This window comes from Rhinoraja longicauda, chromosome 41, assembly GCF_053455715.1.
Source record: "Rhinoraja longicauda isolate Sanriku21f chromosome 41, sRhiLon1.1, whole genome shotgun sequence".
NCBI classification, from domain to species: domain Eukaryota; kingdom Metazoa; phylum Chordata; class Chondrichthyes; order Rajiformes; family Arhynchobatidae; genus Rhinoraja; species Rhinoraja longicauda.
The window spans coordinates 2553229-2578758 of NC_135993.1; the positions used below are offsets into that span (position 1 = coordinate 2553229).

The window sequence follows — 25530 nt, forward strand, 5'->3', positions numbered from 1 at the left end:
AACCGGAGCAGCCGGAGAAAACCCATGCAGGTCACGGGGAGAACGTACAAACTCCGTACAGACAGCACCCATGGTCAGGATCGAACCTGGGTTTCTGGCGCTGTGAGGTAGCAACTTTACCGCTGCGCCACAGTGCGCCCTTTATTGGGGCAGCCGGAAGCACTCCCACAAGTCTGCTGCTCAGGGTTCTTTATTTTAGTTTAATTTACTTTTGATTAGTTTAATTTAGTTTCATTTAAACATACAGCATGGAAACAGGCCCTCTGATGTCCACACTGACCATTGCTCACCTGTTTACAGCAGTTCTATGTTAGACCTTTTTCCCATCCTACACATTAGGGGCAATTTACAATTTTACCGAAGCCAATTAACCTACAAACCTGCGCGACTTTGGAATGTGGGAGGAAAACACCCGGAGAAAACCCACGCGGTCACCGGGAGAACGTACGGACTTTGTACAAACAGCACCCATTCAACCTGGATTGAACCTGGGTCTCGAGCGCTGTGAGGCAGCAAATCTACCGCTGCGCCACTGATTTTATGTTCTCCCACGTTCTCATCCACACCCTAGGGGCAGCTTACAGAGGCAGTTTAACCTACAAACCCTTTTAACAGATAAACCTGAAGATAACACCTCAAATTGTGAAGCTTTCCCTCAGCACCCTACTGATGATGTCAGTCTGGCCTGTGGCTTATGGAGAGGCATTTTGTGTGAAACCTCAGTTTAGATTTGTTTAGTTCAGAGATACAGCGCGGAAACAGGCCCTTCAGCCCATCGGGTCCGCGCCGACCAGCGATCCGCGCACATTAACGCTATCCCACACCCACTAAAGGACAATTTTCACATTTACCAAGCCAATTAACCTACAAACCTGTACGTCTTTGGAGTGTGGGAGGAAAACGAAGATCTTGGAAAGAAAACCACGCAGGTCACGGGGAGAACGTACAAACTCCGTACAGACAGCGCCCGTAGTCAGGATGGAACCCGGGTCTCCGGCGCTGCATTCGCTGTAAGGCAGCAACTCTACCGCTGCGCCATCGTGACTGCCCTCAATTGACATAATAATAATGTGGCTGGACTAGAGTATGTGTGATCAACATCATTTGATTACGTGAACAATAAACTCTGAAATAAATTAATCGAAGTGATAAACCCATTTTAATGTTTTCTGTGTAAACAGACTTGAAATAGAGTCATTTACAGCTGCTGGGATTTTGGAAAGTATATCCATCCATCAGGTTATTCAATGGAACAGCAACATATTCACAACATATGCATCTTGTACAAGAAAGAAGAAACTACACACGCTGGAATCTTGAGCAAAAGTGCTGGTGGAACTCAGCAGGTCAGGCAGCATCTTGTGGAGGGGGTGAGACATACAGCACTGAAACAGGACCTTCGGCCCATCGAATCCATGCTGACCATCCATCACCAGTTCACACTGGGTCTATGTCATCCTGCTCTCTCATCCATTCACAACACTCTGGGGGGGCGAATTACAGAGGGCCGATTAATCTACAAACCCGCACGTCTTTGGGATGTGGGACGAAAACCGGAGCACCCGGAGGAAACCCACGCGGTCGAAGGGAGAACGTACAAACTCCATGCAGACAGCGCTCGAGGCCAGGATGGAACCCAGGCGTCGGGCGCTGTGAGGCAGCGGCTCTACCTCCCAGAGAACAGGTGACGGTACTGTTGGTCAGACTAGGGGGACCTCAGTCTGAAGAAGGGTCCTGTCCTGAAACGTCACCTGTCCAATCCCTCCACAGATGCAGCCTGACTCGCTGAGTTTCCCCAGCACTCTGCGCTCGGATTAAGCATCTTGTCTTGGTAATGAAGTTATTTAACAATTACACTGCACAAGTGAACATTATGCCCATGTTGCAAAACCACAAGTCCAGCTCGAGTGATTAGCTCTGACGATGATCTTACAATGTTACTTTAACCCCAGTTTCATCTGTTTTCGAGGCCGCAGCCAGGCAGTAGGTTTTTGTCAAGATGTTTCGCTGGCCAAGGAAGCCACTGCCCCCGCGGATGGCAAGAGCCCCATCTTGGCTACGACTCCTTTTCCACGACTGCTGGTTCTGACAGATGCTGAGCCTGAAGCTGTTGCATAAGTTCCTCAGCGTAAACCTTGAACAGCGGCACCGGGTCCTGAAAGAAAGTTATTTAAAAATACCTTTAGTTGACTTTACTTTAGAGTCAGAGTGTGGAAACAGGCCCATCGGCCCACCGAGTCCACGCTGACTAGCGATCACCCCGTACACGATCACTGTCCTACAAGTTAGGGACAATTTACACACGCCAATTAACCTACAAACTTGTATGTCTTTGGAATAGACAGGTTCAGGTTCAGCTCAAACTCCATCATCAAGTTTGCTGATGACACTGTGGTGGTTGGCCGGATCTCCAACAACGATGAGAAGGCCTACCGGGAGGAGGTGGCTGATCTGGCACTCTGGTGTCAGGACAATAGCCTCCTCTTGAATGTCACTAAAACAAAGGAGCTGATTGTGGACTTCAGAAGGGCTAAACATCCAAGGACGTACACGCCACTGGAGATAAATGGGTCTATTGTGGATAGGGTGAGCAGTTTTAAATACTTGGGAGTCCGCATCGCAGAGGATCTGACATGGGCAACGCACATTGCCGCACTGGTGGGTAAGGCTAAGCAGCGCCTTTACCACCTTAGACAACTGAGGAAATTCAGAGTGTCTCTGACGATCCTCCATTGCTTCTACTCTGGGGCTGTAGAGAGCATCCTGTCCGGCAACATTACAGTCTGGTTTGGGAACAGCTCTGCCCAGGACAGGATGGCCCTGCAGAGAGTAGTGCGTTCGGCAGAACGCACCATGGGAACCACACTCGTCCCCCTGCAGGACCTATACATCAGGAGGTGCAGATCCAGAGCAAGCAAGATCATGAGGGACCCCTACCACCCCAGCAACGGACTGTTCCAGCTGCTACGGTCAGGCAAACGCCTCCGCTGTCACGCTGTGAAAACAGAGAGGATGAGACGGAGCTTCTTCCCACAGGCCATCAGGACTGTCAACTTTTATAACCCCAGAGACTAAATTTTTGTCGACACTAATAGTAACTTATTAACTTTATTTATATGCTGTAACTGTAATTCTTTTTGTGCACAACCCGCAGGCATTGCCACTTTCATTTCACTGCACATCGTGTATGTGTATGTGACAAATAAACTTGACTTGACTTGACTTGACTTGATATGGGGAGAAGGCAGGCACAGGTTACTGATTGTGGATGATCAGCCATGATCACAATGAATGGCGGTGTTGGCTCGAAGGGCCGAATGGCCTCCTCCTGCACCTATTTTCTATGTTTCTAGGGAAATACAAATATTGTAACACATGTTCCAACACTTCCTCTGCATTCTTTTAAGTGCCGGTGAAGAATAACTCGACACCTATTCTGCTGTTAATACGAGAATAGTGCTAGGGTGCGGGAATCGCTGGTTGGCATGGAATCAGTGGGCTGAATGGCCTGTTTCCGCGCTGTATCTAACTGCACTAAAGACCCGCAGGCATTGCCACTTTCATTTCACTGCACATCGTGTATGTGTATGTGACAAATAAATTTGACTTGACTTGACTTGAATGTGGGAGGAAACAGGAGCACCCGGAGGAAACCCACGTGGTCCCAGGGAGAACGTACAAACTCCATAAACACAGCACCCGTAGTCAGGATCCAACCCAGTTTGTCGGCCAATTGTGCAGGAATCGCAGTGGAGTGGCAAAATGTGTAGGTATGAACACTGACTTCTCTAACTTCAGATAGCCCTTGCTTTCCCTCTCTATCCCCTCCCCCTTCCCAGTTCTCCCACTAGTCTTCCTGTCTCCGACTACATCCTATCTTTGTCCTGCTCCCTCCCGACATCAATCTGAAGAAGGGTCTCGACCCGAAACGTCACCCATTCCTTCTCTCCAGAGATGCTGCCTGACCCGCTGAGTTACTCCGGCATTTTGTGTCTACCTTTGTAGGCCATTTGGCTTGGTAGAATTGTAAATTATCCCTGGTGTGTGGGGGGTAGTGTTTGTGTGCAGGGATCGCTGGTCGGCGTGGACTTGTTGGACGGAAGGGCCTATTTTCGCGCTGTGTCTCTAAACTAAACTAAAACAACTAGCCAAGGCTAATGCAGGCACTGGATGATGTACAAGGCAAGGCAGACGTGGAAATAGTTCTCCCTTGTGGGGTTTGTGAGAGTGAAACATCTGACTTAACTCATGATCTAAACCGCCAATGTCAGAGAAACGAACGGTTTAATGAATGAATGCCTTTATTTGTCGTGGAAAGTTTGCATACAACAAAATTATTATTGCCACTCCATTGGTGAATAATATACTAACATAAAAGCACAGGACACAATTGAAAAAGAATGTTATTTAACTAGGGCTTAAGATAAATAAATAATCTTAATTGCAATATATCAATAAACAATGGTGATAGTAAAGTAAAATGGCAGATAGGTAGCAGCATGAGTAATGCTCAGTAGCTTTTCATAGTAGACAATAGACAATAGGTGCAGGAGGAGGCCATTCGGCCCTTCGAGCCAGCACCGCCATTCAATGTGATCATGGCTGATCATTCTCAATCAGTACCCTGTTCCTGCCTTCTCCCCATACCCCCTGACTCCGCTATCCTTAAGAGCTCTATCTAACTCTCTCTTGAATGCATTCAGAGAATTGGCTTCCACTGCCTTCTGAGGCGGAGAATTCCACAGATTCACAACTCTCTGACTGAAAAAGTTTTTTCCTCATCTCAGTTCTAAATGGCCTACCCCTTATTCTTAAACTGTGGCCCCTTGTTCTGGACTCCCCCAACATCGGGAACATGTTTCCTGCCTCTAACGTGTCCAACCCCTTAATAATCTTATACGTTTCGATAAGATCTCCTCTCATCCTTCTAAATTCCAGTGTATACAAGCCTAGCCGCTCCAGTCTTTCAACGTACGACAGTCCCGCGATTCCGGGAATTAACCTCGTAGTCAATATTGTCACTTTGCGCCCGGGGGAACTGATACGCGAGTCTCTCGGTGGTGAAGCTGCCGACAGCTCTGCTCGTGACGGCCCCCTGGGAGATGGAAGGAAATGACCCTGGGTCACGGGGAGACCAAACAGCAGCTGAGGCACCATGTGTAGGAAGAAATTGCAGATGCTGGTTGACACCGAAGATAGACACAAAATGCTGGAGTAACTCAGCGGGACAGGCAGCATCTCTGGCCAATTGGTTTGGTATCATTGTAATTTGTCCCTAGTGTGTGTAGGATAGTGTTGATGTGCAGGGATCGCTGGTCGGTGCGGACCCGGTGGACCAAAGGGCCTGTTTCGGCGCTGCATCTCTAAAGTAGGAATAGGTGATGTTTCGGGTTGAGATTCTTCTTCAGACTGACCCGCTGAGGTATGCCAGCATTTGGTGTCTATCTTCGGTGTAAAACGGCATCTGCAGTTTAGAGAAACAGCGCGGAAACAGCCCTTTCGGCCCACCGGGCCCGCGCCGCCCAGCGATTCCCGCACACTAACACTATCCAACACACACTAGGGACAATTTTTACATTTACCCAGCCAATTAACCTACAAACCTGCACGTCTTTGGAGTGTGGGAGGAAACTGAAGATCTCGGAAAAAACCCCACGCAGGTCACGGTGAGAACGTGCAAACTCCGTACAGACAGCGCCCGTAGTCGGGATCGAACCCGGGTCTCCGGTGTTGCCTTCGCTGCAAGGCAGCAACTCTACCGCTGCGCCACCCTGTGAATGTAAATTGCCCCTAGTGCGTGTAGGATAGTGTTAATGTGCGGGGATCGCTGGTCGGCGCGGACTCGGTGGGCCTGTTTCCTCGCTGTATCTCTAAACTAAACTAAACGGCACCCGTAGTCAAGATGGAACACGGGTCTCTGGTGCTGTGAGGCAGCAGCTCGACCGTTGTGCCATCGTGCTGCTATAAATGTAAATCGTCCCCAGTGTGTGTAGGATAGTGTTAATGTTCCTACACATCCCATCGCCTAGCTTCCCTGCTGTCCAGCTCTGTGACTCTGAGAATCCTTGTTACCTTTTTCTCCAACAACCTCTGCTTCTCCACAGCTTCCTCGAGGTTCAGCCCGACCCACTCCGCCTCCTCTTCAGGGATCACAAACGCCTGCAGCAAAATGGAGACTCGCGTCAGTTTCAGCAGCACCACAAAATACCCTTGAAGTAATTGCTGCATTTCTGCACACATAAAAATATAACACAGAAACATCCCCTTTGTCCCACGGAGTCTGCTCCGAACATTAAACGCTCGTCGGCACTAATCCTTTGAATTCTCCCCACATCCCCACCAACTTACTACAGAGTCTAGCATTCACATACGCACCACGGGAAACTTACAGCGGCCAATTTGGGCGGCACAGTGGTACAGCTGATAGAACTGCTGCCTTACAGTGCCCGAGATCCGGGTTCAATATCCACTTCCTCGGGTGCTGGCTGTGTGATGTTTGCCCGTTCTCACTGTGATCATGCAGGCTTTCTCTGGGTGCTCCGGTTTCCTCCCACGTCTCAAAGACGTGCAGGTTTTTAGGTCAATTGGCCCTGTGTAAATTCCCCCTAGTGTGTGGGCAGTGGATGCGAAAGTGAGATGACATAGAACGAGTGTAAACGGGCGATCAATGACCAGCGTGGAATGCTGGAGTCTGAAGCGAGTTGATGGGAAGAAGTGGGTAGAAGTATAAATGGATTCGTGCCAATGAGCGTTTGATGGCTGATTCGGACTCGTTGGGCCGAAGGGCCTTGTTTCCATGCGGTATTTTTCAATCAATGATTTAACCTACAAACCTGCATCTCATATCATATCATCATATCATATATATACAGCCGGAAACAGGCCTTTTCGGCCCACCAAGTCCGTGCCGCCCAGCGATCCCCGTACATTAACACTATCCTACACCCACTAGGGACAATTTTTACATTTACCCAGCCAATTAACCTACATACCTGTACGTCTTTGGAGTGTGGGAGGAAACCGAAGATCTCGGAGAAAACCCACGCAGATCACGGGGAGAACGTACAAACTCCTTACAGTGCAGCACCCGTAGTCAGGATCGAACCTGAGTCTCCGGCGCTGCATTCGCTGTAAAGCAGCAACTCTACCGCTGCGCTACCGATCTTTGGGATCTGGAGGAAACCCTCACGGGGGAACGTGCAAACTCCATACAGACAGCACTCGAGGTCAGGATTAAACCCGGATCTCCGGAGCTGGGAGGCAGCAGCTCGACTAGATCTGAATATACTAAGTCTGAAGAAGGGTCTCGATCCGAAACGTCACCCATTCCTTCTCTCCAGAGATGCTGCCTGACCCGCTGAGTTACTCCAGCATTTTGTGTCCATCCATTAGATGTGCTGCACCACAGTGTGGCCTTAGCTCACTGGTCTTACGACCACTGGAAACGTAATCCCCTTGCAATTTAAATTCCTGACAACGTTAAGGAGAACAACTCCAGCCACGACTGCATGAATGTCCTCCGTGAAGAAATCTGACAATCTCACTTTCAGGCAGAGATTTTTAAGAAAGTTTCCGGGCCTGTTTTATGTGCTATATGGCTCTACAACTTCAAAAGTGCTTTGGGCCATTATAAAGGACAGCTTGCCCAAGAAATCCAATTTCTGCAGCACGGTGGCGCAGCGGTAGAGTTGCTGCCTTACAGCGAATGCAGCGCCGGAGACCCGGGTTCCATCCCGACTACGGGCGCTGTTTGTATGGAGTTTGTACGTTCGGTATGACCTAAACCCGTGACCTGCGTGGGTTTTCTCCGAGATCTTCGGTTTCCTCCCACACACTAAAGACGTACAGGTTTGTATGTTAATTGGCTTGGTAAATTTAAAAATTGTCCCTAGTGGGTATGGGATAGTGTTAGTGTGCGGGGATCGCTGTTTCCCCGCTGTATCTCTAAAGTAAACTAAACCAAGCAGGGAGGTTCTACTGCAGTTGTACAGGGCCTTGGTGAGACCACACCTGGAGTACTGTGTGCAGTTTTGGTCTCCTAACCTGAGGAAAGACGTTCTTGCCTTAGAGGGAGTACACAGAAGGTTCACCAGATTGATCCCTGGGATGGCGGGACTTACATATGAGGAAAGACTAGATAGACTGGGCTTGTACTCGCTGGAATTTAGAAGACTGAGGGGGGATCTTATAGAAACATATAAAATTCTTAAGGGGTTGGAGAGGCTAGATGCGGGAAGATTGTTCCCGATGTTGGGGAAGTCCGGAACCAGGGGTCACAGCTTAAGGATAAGGGGGAAGTCTTTTAGGACCGAGATGAGAAAACATTTCTTCACACAGAGAGTGGTGAATCTGTGGAATTCTCTGCCACAGAAGGTAGTTGAGGCCAGTTCATTGGCTATATTTAAGAGGGAGTTAGATGTGGCCCTTGTGGCTAAAGGGATCAGGGGGTATGGAGAGAAGGCAGGTACAGGTTACTGAGCTGGATGATCAGCCATGATCATATTGAATGGCGGTGCGTACAGGCTCGAAGGGCCGAATGGCCTCCTCCTGCACCTATTTTCTATGTTTCTATGTTTCTAAGCTTCACGCTGGACCTTGTATTTGTCGTAGATGCGTTCTCGTTTCTCTGGGTCATTGGGGTAGAGCTCGGTGTCCTTCCGTACGAGTCTCAGCAGCATCGCCCGCTTCAGGTCCATTCCCAGCTTTGAATTCAGGTCCACCTTCGGCGTCTGAAGAACAATATGCAAGAAATTAAATGAGAAGTATCTTGGCTGAGAAGTAACATTCCCCCAAAAATGTCCCCAGAGCGTACACTTGCAGGATGATTCACTCAGCCGTCAGTGGTGGATGGGACTACACGTTATATTGGATGAGGAGAGGATGTTTCCACTAGTGGTTGAGTCTAGGACCAGAGGGCACAGCCTCAGAATTAAAGGACGTTCTTTTAGGAAGGAGATGAGGGGAAATTTCTTTAGTCAGAGGGTGGTGAATCTGTGGGATTCTTTGCCACAGACGGCTGTGGAGGCCAAGTCAGTGGATATTTTTAAGGCAGAGATAAATAGATTCTTGATTAGTGCGGGTGTCAGAGGTTATGGGGAGAAGGCAGGCGAATGGGGTTAGGAAGGAGAGATAGATCAGCCATGATTGAATGGCGGAGTAGACTTGATGGGCCGAATGGCCTAATTCTACTCCTATTCGTTATGACCGTATACATATATTCATGTCATACATCTGCTGTCAGACGTACATAATCTCGAGGCACTATTAAATTTCAAGAGTCAAGGGTGTTTTATTATCATACATCATGGTCAGAAAGTGATATAGGCTGGAAACAGGCCCTTCGGCCCAACTTGCCCACACTGGTCAACATGTCCCAGTTACACTAGTCCCACCTGCCCGTGTTTGGTCCGTATCCATCCAAACCCGTCCTATCCATGTACCTGTCTAACTGTTTCTTAAACGTTGGGACAGTCCCAGCCTCAACTACCTCCTCCGGCAGCTCGTTCCATACACCCACCACCCTCTGTGTGGAAAATTGTCCAATGAAATCCTTATTTAATCCAGGATTAGGATTTTCCTAATGGCTCACATTTGTGAACAATGAGAACAGAAAGTGGTGGAAACGCTCAGATCAGGCAGAATTTGTGGAAAGAAAGTGCGGCACGGTGGCGCAGCGGTAGAGTTGCTGCCTTACAGCGCTGGAGACCCGGGTTCGATCCCGACTACGGGTGCTGTCTGTAGGGAGTTTGTACGTTCTCCCTGAGACCGCGTGGGTTTTATCCGAGATCTTCGGTTTCCTCCCACACTCTAAAGACAAGCAGTTACGGTTTGGTAAATGTAAAAATTGTCCCTGGTGTGTGTAGGATAGCGTTAGTGTGCGAGGATCACGGGTCGGCCCAGACCCGGTGGGCCGAAGGGCCTTTCTCCGCGCTGTTTCACCAAACTAAACTAGACACGAAATGCTGGAGTAACTCAGCGGGACAGGCAGAATAGAAGGAATGGGTGACACGGACCTGGTGGGCCGAAGGGCCTGTTTCCTCCCTGTATCTCTAAAAAAGAATAGAAAAAGAGAATTAACACTTCAGCTGTGAAGAAGACCGACCTTGAGGATGTAGAAGTCGAAGCCGTAGCAAGTGTCCAGCAGGTCCAGGGTCCGCATGGTAACTGAGACGGTGAAGGTGGTGTCCAGGATCTCACTGTAGAGTGGCCGCTCAAAGATCTGTGGCTTCCATGTTTTCCTCAATCGGGTGGAGAGCTGCAGAGGAGATGAGCAGGCGGTGAGTGAGCAGAACCGCACGGTAGCTGGCTTCACCCGGGACACCGGGCTGAGTGCAGAACCGCACGGCAGCTGGCTTCACCCGGGACACCGGGCTGAGTTTAGTTTAGAGATACAGAGATACAGCGCAGCGTTTAATGTGGATAAGTGTGAGGTTATCCACTTTGGTGGTATGAATGGGAAGGCAGAGTATTATCTGAATGGTGTCAAGTTAGGAACAGGGGACGCACAACGAGATCTGGGTGTTCTAGTGCATCAGTCACTGAAAGGAAGCATGCAGGTACAGCAGGCAGTGAAGAAAGCCAATGGAATGTTGGCCTTCGTAACAAGAGGAGTTGAGTATAGGAGCAAAGAGGTCCTTCTACAGTTGTACGGGGCCCTAGTGAGACCGCACCTGGAGTACTGTGTGCAGTTTTGGTCTCCAAATTTGAGGAAGGATATTCTTGTTATTGAGGGCGTGCAGCGTAGGTTAACTAGGTTAATTCCCGGAATGGCGGGACTATCATATGTTGAAAGACTGGAGCGACTAGGCTTGAATACACTGCAATTTAGAGGGATGAGATGAGATCTTATCGAAACGTATAAGATTATTAAGGGGTTGGACACGTTAGAGGCAGGAAACATGTTCCCAATGTTGGGGGAGTCCAGAACAAGGGGCCACAGTTTAAGAATAAGGGGTAGGCCATTTAGAACTGAGATGAGGAAAAACTTTTTCAGTCAGAGAGTTGTGAATCTGTGGAATTCTCTGGCTCAGAAGGCAGTGGAGGCCAATTCTCTGAATGCATTCAAGAGAGAGCTGGATAGAGCTCTTCAGGATAGCGGAGTCAGGGGGTATGGGGAGAGGGCAGGAACGGGGTACTGATTGAGAATGATCATCCATGATCACATTGAATGGCGGTGCTGGTTCGAAGGGCCGAATGGCCTCCTCCTGCACCTATTGTCTATAATCTCTTAAAGCTTTTTGGTGTAAATTGAAGTGTGATTCCATACCTTGTCATTGTTGGCGTATCTGTACCCTCTCACGTAGCCCTCTCCGCCCCACAACCCACGCTGTGACTCTGGGGGAAAGTAGAGGGGGATCGGGATGTCTTCGACCCGCTCCGGCTGCCCCGTACGTGGGTTCGGCTTGTATTTAACACCGTGTGGTTTAAAGTGAACGGGCGTGGGCTCCTGGCTCTCGTTGAGGGAGCGGAGATAATGAGCCGGCAGCCGTGACTGGATTCCCTGTTTGAGCCGCAGAGCTGCCCAGATCTTGGGCGGATACTTGTGCAGTGGCATCTCTCAGCCCACCTGGTGCAGAAACAGAAATGAGTCACTACAGGGAAAAGCAGGAACAATTAACCGGTAGCAATCCCGCCTGAGTCAAAACGCAGCAAGCTAGAAGGCCCAGGGGGCACTTCATAACTATGTGTGAGAAGGGACTGCAGATGCTGGTTTACACTGAAGATAAAATCTAAATGCTGACAGTAACTCAGCATCTTGGCAGAAAAGGAATAAGTGACGTTTGGAGTCCACACCCTTCTCCAGACTGAAGAAGGGTCTCGACCCGAAATATCACCCATTCCTTTTCTCCAGAGATGTCAAGTCAAGTTTATTTGTTACATACACATACACGATGTGCAGTGAAATGAAAGTGGCAATGCCTGCGGATTGTGCACAAAAAAGAATTACAGTTACAGCATATAAATAAAGTTAATAAAGTTAATATAGAGAAGACAATATTTAGTCCCTGGAGTTATAAAAGTTGCCAGTCCTGATGGCCTGTGGGAAGAAACTCCGTCTCATCCTCTCCGTTTTCACGGCATTTGCCTGACCGTAGCAGCTGGAACAGTCCGTTACTGGGGTGGCAGGGGTCCCCCATAATGTTGCTGGCTCTGGATCTGCACCTCCTGATGTATAGGTCCTGCAGGGGGACGAGTGTAGTTCCCATGGTGCGTTCTGCCGAACGCACTACTCTCTGCAGGGCCATCCTGTCCTGGGCAGATGCTGCCTGACCCGCCGAGTTACTCCAGCATTTTATGTCTACCTTTGGCACTTCATAGCTAATTACATTTATAACCAAGCTTAAAATAAAAAGACATTCTAAGTCAAAAAAGTGATACCAAACAAGGTGCCAATCTGTAGCTGCATTGAACAAGCGCCCACAGTTATGTGGCAGATTTTCCAGCAGAGTGTTAACCAAATTCAAGTAGAGTATTGCTGATCTGGTGGGCACGGTGGCGCAGCGGTAGAGTTGCTGCCTCACCGTGCCGGAAACCCGGGTTCGATCCTGACTACTGGTGTGGCCTGTACGGAGTTTGTACGTTCTCCCCGTGAGGTTTTCCCGGGTGCTCCAATTTCCTCCCACATTCTAAAGACATGCAGATTACATACTGCAGTATCATATCATATCCGTGCCGCCCAGCGATCCCCGTACATTAACACTATCCTACACCCACTAGGGACAATTTTTACATTTACCCAGCCAATTAACCTGTACGTCTTTGGAGTGTGGGAGGAAACCGAAGATCTCGGAGAAAACCCACGCAGGTCACGGGGAGAACGTACAAACTCCTTACAGTGCAGCACCCGTAGTCAGGATCGAACCTGAGTCTCCGGCGCTGCATTCGCTGTAAAGCAGCAACTCTACCGCTGCGCTACCGTGCTACTTCTTCAGTATGTAGTATGTAGGATAGTGTCAGTGTATTGGGGTGATTGCTGGTCGGCACGAACTCGGTGGGCCGCACGAACTCGGTGGGCCGAAGGGCCCGTTTCCGTGCTGTATCTCTAAAGTCTAACATGTATATTGGCTATCCACCAAGTCCCTGCCGACCATCAACCTCCCGTTCACACAAGTCTTACGTTATCCCACTTTAACATCCACTCCCAAAGCACTCGGGGAAATTTTACAGAGGGCAATATTTTGAAATCTCGAGCAAACCCCCCACCCAAAAAAGACTGCTGGAGGAACTCAGCGGGAAGCATCTGTGGAGGGAAATGGACAGGCAACGTTTCAGGTCATCAGTCTGAAGAAGGGCGCCTGTCCATTTGCTCCATAGATGCTGCCTGACCCACTGGGTTCCTCCAGCACTTTGTAAAAATCCTAACTAGCTTTCTTCCGTGCCTTTAGTTTAAACTCCACCCGGTTTACATCTCACTGGTAGTGTTTGTGTGTGGCACATCTGATCTGTTTGGATAGCATAGCAAAGCTTTTCACTGTACCTCGGTACATGTGGCAATAATAAACCTAGACCTAAAAGGACGGAAAGTGCTGGAATAACTCAGCAGGTCAGGAGTTTCGGGTCGAGTCCATCTTCTCCAGAGATGCTGCCTGGCCTGTCGAGTTACTCCAGCACTTGGTGTCCTTCTGTGTATTAACCAGCATCTGCAGTTCCTTATTACTACAATCTAAGACTAAATAGATCAGCAATACCCGACTTGAACTCCAGATACTCATGGGTCCTCCTGTTCTTCCCTCCCTCTCCCCCTTTCTCTCTATCTATCCCTCCCTTCCTCTCTCTCCATCTCTCCTTCCTTCCCTCCCTCCCCTTCCTCACTCTCTATTTATCCTTCCCTCCCTCTCACCCTCTCTACAAATATCGCTCCTCTAGATATCCATCCCTCCCCTATCCCCCTCCCTCCCTCCCTCCAGCCCTCTCTCACTTTCTCTCCATCCTTCTGCCCTCCCTCCCCTATTCCTTTTTCTTTCTATCTCTCCCTCCTCCCCCTCCCCTATACCCCTCTCTCCTTCCCTCCATCTCTCCCTCCCTCCAGCCCTCTCTCACTTTCTCTCCATCCCTCTCCCCTATTCCTTTTTCTTTCTATCTCTCCCTCCTCCCCCTCCCCCTATACCCCTCTCTCCTTCCTTCCTTCCCTCCATCTCTCTCTCCAACCCTCTCTCACTTTCTCTCCATCCCTCTCCCCTATTCATTTCTCTCTCTCCCTCCCTCCGTCTCACTCCCTCTCTCTCCCCCTCTCAATCCCTCCAGTTCTCTACCTTTTTTCTTTCTCCCCACTTCCCCGTCTCTCTATACCCCTCTATATCTATCCTCCCTCTCTCTTTCATCCCTTCTTTTCCTATATCCCTCCATCTCCCCCCTCCATATCCCTCCTTCCCCCTCCATATCCCTCCTTCCCCCTCCATATCCCCCTTACCTCTCCATATCCCTTCTTCCCCCTCCATATCCCCCCTTCCCCCTCCATATCCCCCCTTCCCACCCCCTTCCCCCTCCATATCCCCCTTCCCCCTCCATATCCCCCTTCCCCCTCCATATCCCCCCTTCACCTCCATATCCCTCCTTTCCCCCCTTCCCCCTCCATATCCCCCCTTCCCCTCCATATCCCTCCTCCATATCCCTCCATCTCCCCCTTTCCCCCTCCATATCCCCCCTTCCCCCTCCATCTCCCCCTTTCCCCCTCCATATCCCCCCCTCCATATCCCTCCTTCCCCCCCTCCATATCCCCCCTTCCCCTCCATATCCCTCCTCCATATCCCTCCATCTCCCCCTTTCCCCCTCCATATCCCCCCTTCCCCCTCCATCTCCCCCTTTCCCCCTCCATATCCCCCCTTCACCCTCCATATCCCCCCTTCCCCCTCCATATCCCTCCTTCCACCCCTCCATATCCCCCCTAGGCCGCACCTTACGCCAGCCCCAGGCCGCTCTCTCTCTCTCTCTCCCCGGGCCGCACCGTACGCCAGCCCCAGGCTTCTCCCCGCCCGCTAGGCCGCGCCTGTGGTCCCGTCCCCTTGCCGACGCCCAGGGAGCGTCTCACAATCACCACCTCCCCCGACATCAACTCAAGGGGACGTCGCCAAACCGTCGGCTACGCGAAACGCGAAAAAAGACCTGAACCAACAATCAGGAGAATCAACAGTGTTTTATTGTCATGTGTCCCCAGATAGAACATCTTACTTGCTGCAGCACAACAAAATTGGTAAACACAGTACACAGTAAACAATATAATGAACGAGAGAAAAAAAAGTTCAGTGTGTGTATATATACAAATACTCACAAATACACACACAAATATATATATATAGAGACACAAAATGCTGGAGTAACTCTCTGTGGATCCTTCAGTGCTTCTACTCTGGGGTCTGGACAAAGCATCTTGTCCGGGAACATCACAATCTGGTTATGGGAACAGTTTTCCATCGCCCGGCGCGGTTCGGTCGCGGGACCTTCCATCTCCTTGTGGGGGCTGCGCGAGTCAGGAGCCTCGGTCGCCTCGGCAGAAGTCGAACTATCTGTCCGTGGGAGAAGCATGGGGGAAGAGAGAAGACATTTTCTTGCCTTCCATCACAGTGAGGGGGTGTCTGGAGGAGTCACTGTGATGGATGTGTGTCTTGTGTCGTTTACTCTGTACTGTTGTGGCTGCGTGGCAAATGATTTTCGTTCAATTCATTTTGAATGACAATAAAGGTAATTCAGATTCAGATTCAGCTCTGCCCAGGACAGGAAGGCTCTGCGGAGCGTAGTGCGTTCGGCTGAACGCATTATGGGAACTACACTCGCCCCCCTGCAGGACCTATACATCAGGAGGTGCAGATCCAGAGCCAGCAACATTATGGGGGACACCTACCACCCCAGCAACGGACTGTTCCAGCTGCTACGGTCAGGCAAACGCCTCTGCTGTCACGCTGTGAAACCAGAGAGGATGAGACATAGTTTCTTCCCACAGGCCTGTTAACTCTCATATCACCAGGGACTAATTTAATTTACTGTATTAATTTATTTTTTGTGTTACATTTTTTTTCTCTATTCTGTTTTGTAGTTTAGCACAATCCGCAGGCATTGCCACTTTCATTTCACTGCACATCTTATATATGTATGTGACAAATAAACTTGACTTGACGGGGCAGGCAGCGTCTCTGGAGAGAAGGAATGGGTGACGTTTCAGGTCGAGACCCCTCGTCAGACCTTCTTCTGAAGAAGGGTCTCGACCCGAAACGTCACCCGTTCCTTCTCTCCTGAGATGCTGCCTGACCCGCTGAGTCACTCCAGCATTTTTTGTCGACCTTCGGTTTAAACCAGCATCTGCAGTTCTTTCCTGCACAATCACATACATAAAAGTGCAATGTCGGCAATGTGGTAGGATGGAAGATTGGGACTACACTCTTAGTTTATGGGAGATAGTTTATGAGACATGATAACAAGAAAAAGCTGTATAAAGGAACTGCTGGTGCTGGTTTACATCGAAGATAGACACAAAATTCTGGAGTAACTCACCGGGCAGACAGCATCTCTGGGTAGAAGGAATGAGTGACATTTCGGGCGAGATCCTTCTTCAGAGCTGTTCCTGAATCTGATGGTGCAGTTCTGAAGAATCTGTGTGGTTTCAAGCTCATACAGCATGGAAACATGATCTTTGTCCAATCATCAGTACCGATCATTACTACACACACGGTTTTGGGAGGACGGCAACAGTAATTTACACCAGCCAATCAATCTTCAAACCCGCAGTTCATTGGGATGTGGGAGGAAACCGGAGCACCCAGAGAAAACCCACACAGTCAATAGACAATAGGTGCAGGAGTAGACCATTCAGCCCTTCGAGCCAGCACCGCCACTCAATGCGATCATGGCTGATCACTCTCAATCAGTACCCCTTTCCTGCCTTCTCCCCATACCCCCTCACTCCGCTATCATTAAGAGCTCTATCCAGCTCTCTCTTGAAAGCATCCAACGAACTGGCCTCCACTGCCTTCTGAGGCAGAGAATTCCACACCTTCACCACTCTCTGACTGAAAAAGTTCTTCCTCATCTCCGTTCTAAATGGCCTACCCCTTATTCTTAAACTGTGGCCCCTTGTTCTGGACTTCCCCAACATTGGGAACATGTTTCCTGCCTCTAATGTGTCCAATCCCCTAATTATCTTATATGTTTCAATAAGATCCCCCCTCATCCTTCTAAATTCCAGTGTATACAAGCCTAATTGCTCCAGCCTTTCAACATACGACAGTCCCGCCATTCCGAGAATTAACCTAGTGAACCTACGCTGCACGCCCTCAATAGCAAGAATATCCTTCCTCAAATTTGGAGACCAAAACTGCACACAGTACTCCAGGTGCGGTCTCACCAGGGCCCGGTACAACTGTAGAAGGACCTCTTTGCTCCTATACTCAACTCCTCTTGTTACGAAGGCCAACATTCCATTGGCTTTCTTCACTGCCTGCTGTACCTGCATGCTTCCTTTCAGTGACTGATGCACTAGGACACCCAGATCTCGTTGAACATCCCCTCTTCCTAAGTCACAGGGAGAACATGCAAACTCCACACGGAAGCACCCAAGGTCAGGATCAAACACAGATCTTTGGTATTGTGAGGCAGCAGCTCTGCCATCTAAGGAAATAGATTTCGTTTTTTATGTTTAGAATTACAGCGTGGAAACAGGCCCTTTGGCCCACCGAGTCCATGCCGACCATCGATCACCTGTGCGCACTGTTATCCTACTTCTTCATACACACTAGGAGCAATTAACCTACAAACCCGCACGTCTTTGGAATGTGGGAGGAAACCGGAGCACCCGGAGAAAACCCATTCGGTCACAGGAAGAGCGTGCAAACTCCGTATAGACAGCACCCGTAGTCAGGATCTAACCCATGTCTCTGATGCTGTGAGGCAGCTACTTGACAGCTGCACCACTGTGGTAAATATTTATTTCTCTTTTTGCATTCAAAAACATTAATGAGTTTGTGTCCCCTTTTTTACAATCCCTGCAATAAGTTCACTAACTCCCAAACACAAAACTCCCCAGCCAGGCTACCTCTGGTGTAAATCAGCCTCACTGCTGAAGAGCTGCTTGAAGGATGCAGTTCAAGTGGACTTAGTGAGCCATCTAGTGTCAGTAAGTAATAGTATGTAATAATATGTGAGCCATCTAGTGTCAGTATGTAATAGTGCGAGTTAATATCAAAAGCATTCCTGGGTTGGCAGTAGTTAATGTTTAAAAAATGTATCATTTTGTTAGAACATAAAATGCTACAGCACAGGAACAGGCCATTTGGCCCATCACATGTGTGCCAGCCATGATGCCAATCCAACCCACGTGTTCCCTTTCTTCCCCCTCTCCCCTCCCTCAGTGTGACGCCATCACGCCGAGCCGGGCACTGACGGCACCGGGCAGCCAGGATGACGCCATCACGTCGGGCGGAGACGGCACCGGGTAGTCAGGGTGACGCCATCACGCCGGGCGGAGACGGTATCGGGTAGTCAGGGTGACGCCATCACGCCGGGCGGAGACGGCATCGGGTAGTCAGGGTGACGCCATCACGCCGGGCGGAGACGGCACCGGGTAGTCAGGGTGACGCCATCACGCCGGGCGGAGACGGCATCGGGTAGTCAGGGTGACGCCATCACGCCGGGCGGAGACGGCACCCTGTGGTCAGGGTGACGCCATCACGCCGGGCGGAGACGGCACCGTGTGGTCAGGGTGACGCCATCACGCCGGGAGGAGACGGCATCGGGTAGTCAGGGTGACGCCATTACGCCGGGCGGAGGCCGAGGCGGCGCCGGGCGTCAACATGGTGGTCGGCGCTTTCCCTATCGCCAAGCTGCTGATGCTGGGGGTGCGGCAGGTCAGCCGCCCGCTCGCCAACTCCCTCAAGGCCAACGCCCGGAGGAGCCCCTTCTTCAGGGCCTACATCTGCCAGCCGCCGGCGCAGAGTGAGTGCCCGCGGCCCGGGATCCCGCCTCACGGCCCCGCGTTCCCGGCCGGCAGGTGCAACCTAACCTGCTGTGCCTGACTGACGGCCGCCGCGGCCAATGGCGTCGGAGGGGCGGGCGCCTGACGCCCAATGAAGAGCCGGCTGGGAGAGGGGGGCGGGATCTCGGCGGCGAAGCTTGGTTGAGGGGAAGAAAGTGACATTGAGAATGGAGGAGGGATGAATGGGAGTGGGGAAGAGTAGTGGGGGGAGAGTGGGGGGGGAGAGTGGGAGGGAGGGGGGAATTGGTGAGTGGGGAGGGTAGGGAGAGGGATGGGGGAATTGGTGGAGTGGGGAGGGTAGGGAGAGGGATGGGGGAATTGGTGGAAGGGTGGGTAGGGAGAGAGGTGGGGGAATTGGTGGAGTGGGGAGGGTAGGGAGAGGGATGGGGCGAATTGGTGAGTGGGGAGGGGAGAGAGAGTGGGAGGGGACTGAGGGGTTGGGGAAGAGTGATTGGGAGAAGGGATAAGAATGAGTCTGTGGGAAGATTCGGTGGGAGGGTGGGGAGACGTGAATGTGGGGTGGGGGAATGACAGTGGGGAGAAGTGAGAGATAAAGGATGAAGAGAGGGGAATGGCAGAGTGACAGGAATGGAAGGGTGGGAACCCGAAACATCATCCAAACACAGGGGGTATGGAGAGAAGGCAGGTACAGGCTACTGAGCTGGATGATCAGCCATGATCATATTGCATGGCGGTGCAGGCTCGAAGGGCCGAATGGCCTACTCCTGCACCTATTTTCTATGTTTCTATGTTTCTAAGCTTCACGCTGGACCTTGTATTTGTCGTAGATGCGTTCTCGTTTCTCTGGGTCATTGGGGTAGAGCTCGGTGTCCTTCCGTACGAGTCTCAGCAGCATCGCCCGCTTCAGGTCCATTCCCAGCTTTGAAGACTGAGGGGGGATCTTATAGAAACATATAAAATTCTTATGGGGTTGGAGAGGCTAGATGCGGGAAGATTGTTCCCGATGTTGGGGGAGTCCAGAACCAGGGGTCACAGCTTAAGGATAAGGGGGAAGTCTTTTAGGACCGAGATGAGAAAACATTTCTTCACGCAGAGAGTGGTGAGTCTGTGGAGTTCTCTGCCACAGAAGGTAGTTGAGGCCAGTTCATTGGCTATATTTAAGAGGGAGTTAGATGTGGCCCTTTTTGCTAAAGGGATCAGGGGGTATGGAGAGAAGGCAGGTACAGGTTACTGAGCTGGATGATCAGCCATGATCATATTGAATGGCGGTGCAGGCTCGAAGGGCCGAATGGCCTACTCCTGCACCTATTTTCTATGTTTCTCTGTTTCTATCCTGCCTGTCCCGCTGAGTTACTCCAGCATTTTGTGTCTATCTTCTTTGTTTTGCATACCTAAGATCTGCACTCTTACATCAGGGGATCAAAAGTATGCTAAGAGACGCCACATAAAGGGCACCGAGTTACAAGTATCCCATTTTAACCCAAACCATTTTTAACACATTTAATTTGAGGTCTCTCTTCGTTCTCGGCGGTCCCCTTGATGAAAGAGTGCAGAACCCCACGCCTTGGATGAAGGGATTAAAAGTACCATTAGCAAATTTGCAGATGATACAAAGCTGGGTGACAGTGTGAACTGTGAGGAAGATGCTATGAGGTTGCAGGGTGACTTGGACAGGTTGTGTGAGTGGGCGGATGCATGGCAGGTGCAGTTTAATGTGGATAAGTGTGAGGTTATCCACTTTGGTGGTAAGAATAGGAAGGCAGAGTATTATCTGAATGGTGTCAAGTTAGTTACAAGGGACGTACAACGAGATCTGGGTGTCCTAGTGCATCAGTCACTGAAAGGAAGCATGCAGGTACAGCAGGCAGTGAAGAAAGCCGATGGAATGTTGGCCTTCATAACAAGTGGAGTTGAGTATAGGAACAAAGAGGTCCTTCTGCAGTTGTACAGGGCCGCACCTGGAGTACTGTGCAGTTTTGGTCTCCAAATTTAAGGAAGGATATTCTTGCTATTGAGGGCGTGCAGCATAGGTTTACTAGGTTAATTCCCGGAATGGCGGGACTATCATATGTTGAAAGACTGGAGCGACTAGGCTTGTATACACAGGAATTTAGAAGGATGAGAGGGGATCTTATCGAAACGTATAAGATTATTAAGGGGTTGGACACGTTAGAGGCAGGAAACATGTTCCCAATGTTGGGGGAGTCCAGAACAAGGGGCCACAGTTTAAGAATAAGGGGCAGGCCATTTAGAACTGAGATGAGGAAAAACGTTTTCAGTCAGAGAGTTGTGAATCTGTGGAATTCTCTGTCTCAGAAGGCAGTGGAGGCCAATTCTCTGAATGCATTCAAGAGAGAGCTGGATAGAGCTCTTAAGGATAGCGGAGTCAGGGGGTATGGGGAGAAGGCAGGAACGGGGTACTGATTGAGAATGATCAGCCATGATCACATTGAATGGCGGTGCTGGCTCGAAGGGCCGAATGGCCTCCTCCTGCACCTATTGTCTATTGCCTCACACTGTGGTTCTTCTGTTGCAGTATATCACTGGTTCGAGATGAAGATGAAGATGAGGATGATGGGGTTCAAAGGTGCCGAGGTGCAACCCTTGAACGAGGATGTAGCGGCAGACCTGGGCTCCGAACTGCTGGGGGAGGCCATCGTCTTTATTGTGGGAGGCGCGTGCATCCTGGCCGAATACCTACGGCAGGCATCGAATACGGCCAAGAAAGAGGAGGAACTCCGCAGCACGCTGGACAGCCTGCAGGAGCAGGTGGCTCAACTCTCATTGACTGTGGAGGAACTGGACGCCCGCCTTCGAGAAAACAACCGGCTCATTCTGTCGCTGCCTGCTCAGGCCACAAAATAACCTTTGGACCCCAGGGGGGAGAATCCATTGAAGTGGATGGACGTAGATGTTTAGCAGACTGCTGCTTGGATTGAGAAGCCACAGATGTGTGTTACGTAAGGTGAGGAAGTGCTGCACAGAAGGTGTGATTCACCACGTTTAAGCGCCTGCTCACATTAATGGGGTAGATGTGAGCTCGCAGTGAGACATTTCTTTCCTCTGTGGAGACAAGCAAGAGCCTCCCGCAGGCAGGAAGAGTAGCATGGTTGGTTGATGAGGCCCCGTAACGTTTTGCTGATCATGTCCAGTCTAAATGTTGCCCTGTTTGCTTTAAGACCTTCCCCGCTCGAGCTGCTGTTAAAAGGTCAGAGACTGAAACTGTGATCCAGCAGGCAGTGACGCACAGAATCCGTATTAAAGAAGCAGCATTATCACCAGGCTAACAGAACTCGTGGCTACCAGGAAATCCACGCGACTTTTGGCGAATCTTTGTCCAGCACCACTTTCCATTGAAGGATGTTCCCACACAACTTGTCCTCCAGCACTCACTCATACACTGACACAAATGGACTCACAACATAATGTTGCAACAAGGAACTCCAGATGCCGGTTTATACCAAAGAAAGACATCAAATGGTGGCCTTACTCAGCATGTCAGGCAGCATCTCTGGGGAACATGAATGTATGACGTTTCGGGTCGGGACCCTTCTTTAGTTTCCTGACCCAAAATGTCACCTATCCATGTTCCCCAGAGATGCTGCCTGACCTGCTGAGTTACTCCACCATTTTATATCTTTCTGTGGTATAAACCAGCATCTGGAGTTCCTTGTTAATACTTTACTGTATATCTGTGATGATTACCCCAGTAAATGCATTTTGAGTTGTGTCATCCCGGAGTCTGGCAGAAGCTATTTTGGTGATGATGTAAGAGTATTATTTTGTTGAACATCTGAATAAAATGGTGGGGATAGAATTATCTCCAGGTCACTGAATTTAGATTGCCTTTCCAGTGTAACTATAGAGGCAGGGATCTGCAATTGCTGGTTTACACCAAAGTGCTGGGGTAACTTAGCAAGTCAGGCAGCGTCAATGGAAAACATGGATAGGTGACATTTTGGGTCACAATCCATGTTCTCCAGAGATGCAGCCTGACCCACTGAGTTATTCCAGTGCGTTGTATCCTTCAGTGTAACTAGCTTCAGCTCAATAGCACAGCCTGGACTGTAAATGCTTTGAGTTTGTACATTAAGTTGTTTCTGTCCTTAAAGATTAATTTATAACAATGTATTTCTCAGAGAGCCTCCCTCTCTATCTGAATTGCTGCCACACTCACACTTTATAGTTACAACTTTAATATTGCAGTGTCCGAAAGTGGGATTCATCATATAATAGAACAGAGAAACAAACTTCAAGGAGTAAAGGGCTTGCCACTAATCTATTTGTGAAATCAAATGTAACAATAAGTGTGCCATCTCTTCGCCGCGTGCTAAGTTGTTTTTAAGAGAAATCTTTCGCAAGTGTACAGAATGTGGCAGTCAGTATTTAACACAGCGTTTAACACAGCACTTTCGACGTAGAAAATCTCAGTTGCTGATAATTCCCCCACCATCTCTTCTGTGGATAACTGATCGTTAGGGGCAGGAGTGTGGGGAAATGAATGTGACTCAATTTTCAGGCGTGGGTCTGATCCTAGATGTACTTAAATGAAATGTAACATAACTCACTCTGAACAACGGGAATGGTTGACCAGGGAAAATCGCCTTAAATTAAACACATTAGAAGGAGGAATGATAGTGTAAGAAAATAACTGCAGATGCTGGTACAAATCGAAGGAATTTATTCACAAAATGCTGGAGTAACTCAGCAGGTCAGGCAGCATCTCAGGAGAGAAGGAATGGGTGACGTTTCGGGTCGAGACCCTTCTTCAGACCCTTCCGCCTGTCCCGCTGAGTTATTTAAAATGCCGATTCTCCCACTCAACTTGCAACAGCCAATCATAGTACAAATCCACCAATTTTCTTTTGTTTTTGGCACCCTTGGTTCCAGACCCTCTGAGGTTTATCCGTTTTTCCAGACCAACAGAGGTCATGGCCACCGAGAGGTACCGGAACAGTCCGCCTAAGCCGCTGAGAGGCGGAGATACCGGCCCACAAAGTCGGGCATGGGAACGGATCTCTGCTGATGGAGTTTCAGAGCCCTGGCCGCAGGGGGTGAATTCAACCCACTGATCGCCCGTGGAAGTCCCAATGAGGTCAACAATCAAACACCTTTTAAACTGAAGATACGCAAAAAGCTTGGAGTAACTCAGTGGGACAGGCAGCATCTCTGGAGAGAAGGAATGGGCCTCGACCTGAAACGTCACCCATTCCTTCTCTCCAGAGATGTTGCCTGTCCCTACAAGAAGATAACTGCAGATGCTGGTACAAATCGAAGGTATTTATTCACAAAATGCTGGAGTAACTCAGCAGGTCAGGCAGCATCTCGGGAGAGAAGGAATGGGTGACGTTTCGGGTCGAGACCCTTCTTCAGACCCTTCCGCCTGTCCCGCTGAGTTACTCCAGCATTTTGTGTCTACCTGCGGTTTAAACCAGCATCTGCAGATCCTTCCTGCACCTTTTAAACTGCGGCAGCCAGAGGTAGTGCTTTAGATTCATAAACTTTCAAGAAATTAGCACCAAAGGTTACAAATGGGGTCTGCTGTGATTTTTGCGCTCAAGTGATTGTCCGAAGCTTCTAAAGGGATGAAATTTGTTGTTTTAGTTGATATCCCTAAAAATGCAGATTATTTTGGGGGGTCAATTCTTACGAGATATTAAAATAATTCGCCTGTGCCCAAGTGTTTATGTAACAAAATAGATGGGAAATGAAGATAGGGGTAGAAGATAGTGGCAGGGATGAAAGGGTAAGAATTATCCAAGGCCATTTTTTTAAACCTTGTGTAATGATAGTGACAATGTAATTCTCCAACAGGATCACAATTGAGCAGCATTGCTGGTAGAGTTGCTGCCTCACAGCGCCAGAGACCCAGGTTCAATACTGACCTCGGGTGCTGCATGTGTGCAGAATTTGCACATTCTCTCAGTGACTGCCTGGGTTTCCTCTTTGTGCTCCGGTTTCCTCCCACATACCAAAGACTTGCGGGTTTGTTGGTTAATTGTCCCTAGTACGTAGGGGAGTGGAGGAGAAAGTGGGGGTAATATAGAACTAGTGTGAATGGGTGATCACTGGTCAGTATGGACTCGGTGGGCCGAAGGGCCTGCTGTCTCTCTCTAAAACCTATAATCTCCCCCAAAGTGCAATCATCCCCACTGATCGATGCTGGTGGCCAGAGTTCCAGGCAAACATCTTTCTTTCCCTCCCCCTTGTCTGTCCTGCTTATCCCTTTATCAGTGGTGCAATAGACAATAGGTGCAGGAGGCCATTCGGCCCTTCGAGCCATCACCGCCATTCAATGTGATCATGGCTGATCGTTCTCAATCAGTACCCCGTTCCTGCCTTCTCCCCATACCCCCTGACTCCGCTATCCTTAAGAGCTCTATCTAGCTCTCTCTTGAATGCATTCAGAGAATTGGCCTCCACTGCCTTCTTCACTGCCTGCTGTACCTGCATGCTTCCTTTCAGTGACTGATGTACTAGGACACCCAGATCTCGTTGTATGTCCCCTGTTCCAAACTTGACACCATTCAGCAATGCGAGTCTCCGCTATATGTTTGTGCAATTAACACTTGCCTCAAGTGAAAAATATCTAATTCCTTCTTCAGTGT

The 25530-nt window shown here is 49.6% G+C and overlaps 2 protein-coding genes across 3 annotated transcripts; one reads left to right on the top strand and one right to left on the bottom strand.

The window, feature by feature from the left end:
• Nucleotides 1–1146: 1146 nt before the first annotated feature.
• On the bottom strand, nt 1147–15016 carry mrpl28 (mitochondrial ribosomal protein L28). The gene is made up of 6 exons (XM_078430899.1): nt 14896–15016; nt 11267–11566; nt 10103–10255; nt 8595–8729; nt 6073–6159; nt 1147–2155 (listed from the first exon to the last, which is right to left on the bottom strand). Exons 2-6 carry the CDS (start codon nt 11552–11554, stop codon nt 2057–2059), a joined length of 762 nt encoding a protein of 253 aa, XP_078287025.1. The 5' UTR covers nt 11555–11566; nt 14896–15016; the 3' UTR covers nt 1147–2056.
• Nucleotides 15017–18741: 3725 nt separating this feature from the next.
• On the top strand, nt 18742–24105 carry opa3 (outer mitochondrial membrane lipid metabolism regulator OPA3). 2 transcript variants are annotated; one of them, XM_078431051.1, is made up of 2 exons: nt 18742–18921; nt 21459–24105. In XM_078431051.1, the coding sequence occupies exons 1-2, from the start codon at nt 18780–18782 to the stop codon at nt 21785–21787; spliced, it is 471 nt and encodes a 156-aa protein (XP_078287177.1). In that variant the 5' UTR covers nt 18742–18779; the 3' UTR covers nt 21788–24105. The 2 variants fall into 2 exon arrangements, with proteins under 2 accessions (XP_078287177.1, XP_078287178.1); XM_078431052.1 differs by lacking the exon at nt 18742–18921 and adding an exon at nt 19530–19607.
• Nucleotides 24106–25530: the final 1425 nt, after the last annotated feature.